At 46.0% G+C, this 8760-nt stretch overlaps 1 protein-coding gene across 1 annotated transcript; it reads right to left on the bottom strand.

The window, feature by feature from the left end:
• Positions 1-1645: 1645 nt before the first annotated feature.
• LOC115774538 (activator of 90 kDa heat shock protein ATPase homolog 1-like) lies at positions 1646-3736 on the bottom strand. Its single transcript, XM_030721880.1, has 5 exons — positions 2896-3736; positions 2680-2808; positions 2232-2333; positions 2103-2154; positions 1646-2009 (listed from the first exon to the last, which is right to left on the bottom strand). Exons 1-5 carry the CDS (start codon positions 3028-3030, stop codon positions 1852-1854), a joined length of 576 nt encoding a protein of 191 aa, XP_030577740.1. The 5' UTR covers positions 3031-3736; the 3' UTR covers positions 1646-1851.
• Positions 3737-8760: the final 5024 nt, after the last annotated feature.

Genomic DNA, 8760 nt, shown 5'->3' with positions numbered 1-8760 from the left:
TCCCAGGCCCGGTTCTTTTTAAACCTGTCCTGTTCAGCAGCTTAAACGAGCAGAATTATGGTCTGTGTGCTTTGCTAACAGGAGCTCTATATAGGCTCCACTCGTTAGTCTCTTTTCCTTCTTAATTATTGACATTGGTATGATGAGTTTTCCTGTGCCGGAGCTGACAGGTGGGGAGGGGCAGATTAATGAAAGGAAAGAAGTGATAAAGAGGAAGAAGAGGGGAGGAAAAGGGAGGAGCAACAGTAATGAGTTGCTAACTGCTGCATCCGTGACATTTACAAACCAAACAGCACCTGAAAGAGTGAAAAGCAGAAACAAGCACACAATCTTGCTTTATTGTTTGTGTCAGTGTATTATGTGTGTGTCATGAAACGTACTTGATAATGAGGGTGAGAAGCTGCAATAACACCCCCCAGAAGCCTGAGCAGACAGAGGATCAACAACCATGCCAAAACAGCCGGCTGCATGCCTCAGAACCACAAAGCACCCACGCCCCGGGGGCAGCAATGAGCAGCGGAGAGTAGTAGAGACCCCCACCCTCCACGACAATGTTTAACAGGGGTCAAGGTTCAGTATGTCCCAGACACAGGCACAGTCATAGACATACCCGCACATACACATAGATTCACAGACACACATCAGCCTCCCTCTGAGTGCAGGCCCCTGAACCACCACCCAGCCCCCAACCTGGGCAGGGTGCAGGAAATAGGGGCATAGGAAGACATGTTGGTGTATGTAAGTGCACGAGGTGTAAAGGATGAGTGTGACTGTGTGAAAACTAGAGTGCTATTAACATTAAGGGGGCAGATGGGCTGTAGCTCAGGGGGCAGAGCAGGTCATCTACTAACCGGAACGTTGGTGGTTTAATTCCTGGCTGTTCCAGTCTGCGTGCAGTAACACACCTGCCCCCAAAGGTCCTTTGTGTATAGTGATGTGTCATGAGCTGTAGTGACTAGGCAGCCACAAACAAAGCCACATAAATGTACTGAGACAAGCTGCCCCCCCCTCCAAACTACCCCACTGAGTGACAACTGCTCCCCCACCTGAATGCCCCCCACCCCCACCCCTCAATGGAACTGCACACACCCCAGAATCCCAGAAGTGCAGACTGGACATCCTGATGTGGGCCAACCCACCAATGTGGTGCTGCGCCTGAGGCAACCTGGATTGTGCTCATCCAGTTCTGAGACCGTCCTGTTCAATTCAATTCAGTTCAATTCGATTTTATTTATATAGCGCCAAATCACAACAAACTGTCGCCTCAAGGCGCTTTGTATTGTGGGTAAAGACCCTACAACCATCTGACCATCTGAGTAGTAATATAATGGCGGCTTTTGTGGGCCAACCCAAAAGTTGTGCGAGTGCATGTTCGTGCATGTGCACATACCATGGGGGGGAGGTTGGCTACTCATTACTACTCATCTGGTTCCGTCTGACCATTTCAGCGCCTCACTAAATTCAGATCTTTTACACAAACACCAAAAGGAGTCTCCAAGGAGTCCTTCCTCCCTGTCATTTGATTGTTGAGGTTCTCTCTAATGTTTTTACCTTATAAAATGACTGTTGTTATGAAGTGGAACTGGATAAAGTTTGAAGTTAAAATGTTGCCCCCATGTTGACACCAGCAGGACAAACACAGAGCTGAGAGAAGTCATTTATTAACACCGTGAGTCAAACCTCTACAGAAAGTCTTCTCTTGGAGCTTTGTGGCTGCATTGTTCCTTTGAATCTGTGGAGTCGTATGACGCCTCCCTGAGACAGGAAGCCTGTTCACTCTTCTACTGAGAGCTCTTCCCAACTGCCGTTCCCCCTCAGCCTGCCAGACAAGTCCCAGGGTTCGCAGATCTCTCAGTACCCAAATGTCTGTTTGATGGCCTGGAGGTAAAAGCGGATCCAGCCCTGCCTGGTAGAGTCCTCCTCCTCCACTGGGACTCCTTGGCACTCCAGCCTCAGCTCCGTGTCGTCTCCCCGGTCCTCCAACTCCAGATTCACGGTAGCATAGTGCTCTAAGAAGAAACCAGAGAGGTTGGAGGTGGGAGCATCCCTGAATCCAGCAGCAGAAACACACAAACTCATCACATCTTAACAGGAAGACTCACTGTTGGGCCATGTCCTGAACCGCCACCTCATCCCAATCCTCTGATCTGGCACCTGCAGGGAGGGGCACAGTCCGGTTACCATGACAACAGGATACAGACTTAATGAAGACTGAGTGGCTGCGTGCTCACCAGTTGCGTGAACTCTCCGCTGACATTCCCGTCCAGCAGCTGGAATTTCCCCCCACAGCGACCGTCCACCTCCGCTGGCGAGTGTGTGAATGCCTGCACGAACTGCACAGAGGGGGCAGCGGTAAAAAGAGCCCGGGGCCCATTTCTGACCAGGCTGAAACCTGGTTGCTTGGATTTGAGTTGAGCTAGTCTGGTTTTTGGTCAGTTTCACACCCAGGCTTCTTATTGGACTCGTGAACGTCTGACACCAGTTTTTAGCCTGGATTTGACCTTATTTTAATCAAACTTTGGCCTGGATATTTTCTTGCTAGCTTGGTGTAACTGTAGTCTGGATTTAGATTAGCTCAACTGGGTCTGTCCTGGGATCTTATTTATAACCTGTCTGTGTCTGTCCTAATCTCCCCTAGTTTCTCTGTCTGTTCTGGTCTCTCCTGGTCTGATTGGGTACCTCTTGGCTGATGAAGGTCCTGTAGAGTTCATCAGTGCTGGTCTGGAAAGTTTCCTTCAGATTAAAACTGCAGGTTCGGCCAACACTTGTGGGACAGGGGGCAGCTCTGGAGGAGCACTTGGGGCTAATCTGCAGGAGCACACAGAAAAGTCAAAGGTCAGCACTTGAACAGTGAGGATGAACAGGAGCTAATTCTGGACAAGAAAAAGATCCTACCCGAGTTCTATTGGTCTTGACCTCATTCTTCTTGGCCGGCACAGGTGAAGGCTGCTTCAGTGCGTCTGCAGTGGGAAGGATCATTCCCTGACTGAACTCTGTGGGGTCAGAGGTCATGATTACCACAGGGATCATCTTCTTGCCTGGTCTGTACAGGTGCTTTCATAACATATAGTTTTAGGGTCTGACTCAGGGTTACGGCTCACTGAGGACTGAAACTACAGACAACAGGAGTGCTAACATGCTTTTATTTTAAATAGATGCTGTATGTCACACAAATGTTCCTCCTGAGCCAGAGGGTACCCACCTCCCAAAGTACGGGATTAAAATGGGGTTCTAAAGCCCCAGTAGTATTTAACGCTGCTGGTTGGACGTTGGAGGTCATTCTATAGCAGGGGTGTCCAAACTTTTTTCAAGGAGGGCCAGATTTGACAACGTGAACATGCCCGAGGGCCAGCAGTCCATAATGACAATATTTAAAGGAATCAGAGATGCATCTAAATATTATTTAATGCTTTCATTTCCATGCAGCTAACAAACATGAAGGAACCAAATGTGGAGCAGAAAGCTCTGAATTTACAGCTGAAATTTAAACATCCAGAAACTGTAAAATGCTGCTGTGTGATTCTGATCACAGAGCAACAGGTGAGCTGCTGACACTGATGTGAAGGGCACACAGGTACACAGGGCAGGTGTGGCTCCAGAGCAGTGGGAGATGTGTGTCAAAGGTCACGTAGGTGAAGTCGCTCAGCCTGGATCTCAGCAGTTCTTGTTGAAGTTCAGCACAGAGAAACTCTGCTCACACAAACATGGAGCCAAACAAGCTGAACATTTTCTTTGTTCGTCTCTGGAAACTTGATCTGATCCAGCTGCCAAAAACTGATCTCATAGGTTGTCTATGTCTCTGACCTTTAATGTCTCTGCTTCTGTTGGTGGGTAGACTGCAGTCAGCAGGATTTATGAAATAAAAAAATGAGCTGTTTGGATCTTTATGACTGTATTACTGTATCTACATTAGAATCAACCCGGTCCTTTCTGGCCACATCCACCACCTTTACAGAGCTGTGATGTTAGATTTGTTGTTGGTCAGATCTGTGAAAAATGAGTTTCTACCTGATAAATGAAGAATATCTAAAAGTCACTTTGCTAAAACGTGACTGCAGCTTCTGCCTGTGACAGGAGCTCTTTCTCACTCAGAATGAACTGAGCTCATTCATCAGAGATATGTTTGACAGATTAGAGGCCACAAACTCATCTATACCAGTTTAAATACAGCAAAGAGAGGTGCCGGTGTTGCTGTCACACTGAAGCTCAGTCAGCTCCAGCTGCAGGTGTAGCTGTAGGTGAGGTGTGTGTCATCAGGGTCAAACAGCAACATGTCCTTTTCAATAGCGGCAAAATCCCAAAAACAGTTGTTGAAGTCAGCAGCACCAACTGCTGCATACGCTTCGCCTGCACTGCGTACTGACCCACAACCTGCAGAGCTGGAAGTGTGTGGTGCAGGACTCCCTTTGTGACAAGTGTCTCTGGAAACACTGTTGCCAGCTCCTCAGTAAGCAAAGTGACTATTGGCTGTCCTAAAAGTTGCTATATGACATCATCACCTAATTTGCACAATTGGTCATTTGCATGTAGTCGTAATGGAGGCTGTTGGAGAGAAGAATAACATCTTTGGAGAGACAAAAAGTGAAGAAACCCTAAAAATGTTTAGAACTACAAATAAACTTTATGAAATAACTCCATGACTTTAATGCTTTGCCAGACCCACATTACATAGATCTATTTTGTCCTGGATTATTTAATGTTAGAATATCAAATTTAACACTTATGTGGGATGTGATTGCCAGCTTTAGCTTGGTGCTGAAGCGAGGTCGGGCGGAAGGGCTCAGTAAATCCACCGGCTGCATTACGAGGAATAAGCACACGAAGACGACACACTTCTGCTATGAAGGTCATGTGACCTCCAGTAAGGCGTTCCGGTATGGAGTTGGCGCCCTCTGCAGCCAGCCTTGGGGTCCGGCCGAAGCCAAAGAGTACGATGGTTGTACGTACTCAAACGTACTCAAACATGGCAGCAGCGAAGGATTTTAGGTTTCCGGTCTATCTCCAAAATATGAAGGCCACATTGAGAAATTTTGAGAATTAGAATTAGAAATTCTTTATTGTCATTGGACATCTCCATGCAATGACATTCTGTTTGACAGCTCTCCCTTTTATCACAGCAGCATATGAATGGGAACATGATAGAAATTGTACAAGCAATAAATAAAAACAAGAACAAAAACAGAAACAAGAAAATAGCAACAAATATAAATATGAGAAATATAAATAGCAACAAAAATGAGGTAATACAGGCCTAGCTGTCCATAAAGTGTAGATGTGGGTAAGTTGCAGAGTGTGAAGTCCAGTGAGTCCACGCTCTGGCTCACAGCAGAGCTTTTATGGCTCTGTGGAAGAAGCTGTGTTTAACTATTTCTGTCCGTGCCCTCGTGACCCTGAGCCTGCAGAGGGGAGGGGGCCAAAGAGACATTGTCCAGTGTTAGGGATTATTTTTTACTCAATGAATAAAGGACAAATGTTTAAAGGTAAACTGCAGTACATTAATTAATAAACAGTGGATCAACCAAATAATAAACAATTAAATAATACATTAGACCGAGAGCAGCTGATCAGAAAGTAGTAGACTAACTTCTCTGTCTCAGTGCATCTTATCTTGAGGCTCACCATGTTCTGTCATTAATCTGGACAAGATTTCTCTATGACAAATTAAAACATCAGGAAGATGATGTGCTTATGACTCCACAGCTGAGGAATCTGGGCCATGAAAACCAGCTTGAACAAGACTGAATGACGAAGGTCAACTCGTAGCGCCCAGAGATTGTTCACGTTTAGATAAGAGGCAGGATAAAGATGTTACGGTTAGACAGGCTCAGAGAGAGAGAGAGCGCACACACAGGCCTGCTGTCTCCTCCGGGTCCCCACATATGCATGTGTGATTTTTCTGATTCTTTAATATATTAAATGTCTTACTTTTTAATTAAAGTGTTCAGGTGTCTTCCTTCATAAACAGCCTGTTTACCTGTCACCAGGGTGATCCAACCTGATTTTTTTTGGGCTCTTTATCTCAGCCGGGCAGAGTGAATTTGGTTCAGGGATGGGAGAAGGACACCACTGATCATTGATGCAGGCTTAATGATCTGCTGCAGGTCTATTCTCTCCTCTGAGGTGCAGTTGGAGAACCACACCGTGCATCCACAGTTCAGTTCTGTGGTGGATTGGTAGAAGTTGGTGAGGAGTTTTGGTGGGAGCCCAGTTTTTCTGAGGGACTGCAGGAAGAAGAGTCTCTGCTGGGCCTTCTTCACCACTTCTCTGGTGTTTACTAACCATGTCAGGTCCCTTGAGAGGTGAACACCTTTTCCCCAGCAATCACCAGACTGGCATGTACTGTGTCCTTATGTTTCCTGCAGTCAATGACAAGCTCCTTTGTGTTGTTGATGTTGAGGAGCAGGTCATTATTCTGGCAGCAGGATGTGAGGGCCTGGACCTCCCGTCTGTAGGCTGCCTCATCATTATTGGTTATCAATCCCATCACAGCTGCATGGTCTGCAAATTTGAATGTGTAGTTGGTGTCATGGATGGGGGTGCAGTCATGTGTAAAAAGTGAGTATAGGAGTGGACTGAGAACACAGCCTTGGGGGTGCTGGTGTTGAGGATGATGTTAGATTACTCTGGATGGCATTACTTTGGCCTCCAGTAACACTGTGAGAAATCTTGGAGTCATTTTTGACCAGGATGTGTCCTTCAATGCACATATTAAACAAATATGTAGGACCGCTTTTTTGCATTTGTGCAATATTTCTAAAATTAGAAACATCCTTTCTCAGAGTGATGCTGAAAAGCTCATTCATGCATTTATTACTTCTAGGGTGGACTATTGTAATTCATTATTATCAGGCTGTCCTAAAAGCTCCCTGAAAAGCCTTCAGCTGATCCAAAATGCTGCAGCTAGAGTACTGACAGGGACTAGAAAGAGAGAGCAGATTTCTCCCATATTGGCTTCTCTTCATTGGCTCCTGTTAAATCTAGAATAGAATTTAAAATCCTTCTCCTCACCTACAAGGTCTTGAATAATCAGGCCCCATCTTATCTCAAAGACCTCATAGGCCCATATCACCCCAACAGAGCACTTCACTCTCAGACTGCTGGCTTACTTGTGGTTCCTAGGATACTTAAGAGTAGAATGGGAGGCAGAGCCTTCAGCTTTCAGGCGCCTCTTCTGTGGAACCAGCTTCCAGCTTGGATTCAGGAGACAGACACCCTCTCTATTTTTAAGATTAGGCTTAAAACTTTCCTTTATGATAAAGCTTATAGTTAGGGCTGGATCAGGTGACCCTGAACCCTCCCTTAGTTATGCTGCTATAGGCCTAGTCTGCTGGGGGGTTCCCATAATGCACTGTTTCTTCTCATTCACCTTATTTACTTTGTTTATACTCCACTCTGCATTTAATCATTAATTGATATTAATCTCTGGCTCTCTCCACAGCATGTCTTTCTCTCCCCTCAGCCCAACCGGTCGCGGCAGATGACCCCCCCCCCCCCCTCAGCAGATGACCCCCCTCCCTGAGCCTGGTTCTGCTGGAGGTTTCTTCCTGTTAAAGGGAGTTTTTCCTTCCCACTGTCACCAAGTGCTGCTCATAGGGGGTCGTTTTGACTGTTGGGTTTTCTCTGTATTATTGTAGGGTCTTTACCCACAATACAAAGCGCCTTGAGGCGACAGTTTGTTGTGATTTGGCGCTATATAAATAAAATTGAATTGAATTGAATTGAATTTCTTCTTTATTATGCAGTTTTTGGCTGGTGCGACTTATAGTCTGAAAAATACGGTAGTCTGTTCTGGTGTGTGTTGATTGCTTCCTGCAGCCTGCTCATGGCTAGCTTGCATTAGCCCGTGGATGGATATACACAGCAAAAACAAACAATGCACTTGCTCATGACTGAGGTTGTATGGCCTGCATTTAATACTAGAAACTCCAAGTCAACAATGTCTTTGTGTAACAGTGACATCAGTGCAAAAATAGTCTCTGACAAAAACACACACACCTCCTCCTCTTTTCTTCCTCTGCTCTGTGGACCCTGTGTCCCTGTAGTTCCACAGATGCATCTGGGATGTTTCCATGCAGCCATGTCTCAGAGATTATTATGATGCATCTGTCCCATCTGTTGTTAATAAATCGGAGTCTCAATTCATCCATTTTTTAACAAGTGAGTGAGCGTTGATAAGATGTAAGCCAGTCTGTGTGGAGCCTGGGGCCGTCTGGCTCTGCAGCCTGCCCTTTGACCTCACTTCTGCCGTCTGTATCTCCGCAGTCTGGGGCCGTTTCTCAATATGCGTTGTTGTGCGGACTTCTGTACTCGTGAACTTGTGAAACGTCATCACTCTCAGTCCAAGTACGTTTCCAACCTAAGTACGCATAAAGGCAAGTTCGCTCAAAATACCCCGGATGTGTTCTCGCTCCGCCCTTTTATCGAGTCTGCATCGGCGGTGCCTTGTGTGGACTTGGTGCAGCCAAGTATCCCAGAATGCATTTCGAACAAAACTCAAAACCAATAATGGCGGATAAAAGTGAGAGTAAATTTTGAAATTTTACCGCTTCTGTGACACAAAACATATTTTTACGTGTCTTCAGGCAAGAATGTAGATGTGTAAACATCAAATATGTCCTCAGTTTATCAAGATATTGATTGAATTGAAATGCGCTCCGATGTTTTCAGAGATGTCCGTTTCGCTGCTCTAACAGCAGCTGTCTGCTCGCCGGCCGAACGACGGTCGCTGTATGCGGGGAGAACTCCAGACTGCCGGCACAT

This window comes from Archocentrus centrarchus, chromosome 24 (assembly GCF_007364275.1).
Source record: "Archocentrus centrarchus isolate MPI-CPG fArcCen1 chromosome 24, fArcCen1, whole genome shotgun sequence".
NCBI classification, from domain to species: Eukaryota; Metazoa; Chordata; class Actinopteri; order Cichliformes; family Cichlidae; genus Archocentrus; species Archocentrus centrarchus.
This window is presented reverse-complemented; position numbering and strand designations above follow the sequence as displayed.

What these genes read in the sequence shown, in the direction of transcription:
- LOC115774538 (XM_030721880.1), bottom strand. Translation starts at nt 3,030, where the DNA reads ATGATCCCTGTGGTAATCATGACCTCTGACCCCACAGAGTTCAGTCAG. An exon ending in TCAAGACCAATAGAACTCGG is followed by an intron (nt 2,809 to 2,895) that starts GTAGGATCTTTT and finishes GTGCTCCTGCAG; the next exon opens with ATTAGCCCCAAGTGCTCCTC. An exon ending in GTTCAGGACATGGCCCAACA is followed by an intron (nt 2,010 to 2,102) that starts GTGAGTCTTCCT and finishes GTTTCTTCTTAG; the next exon opens with AGCACTATGCTACCGTGAAT.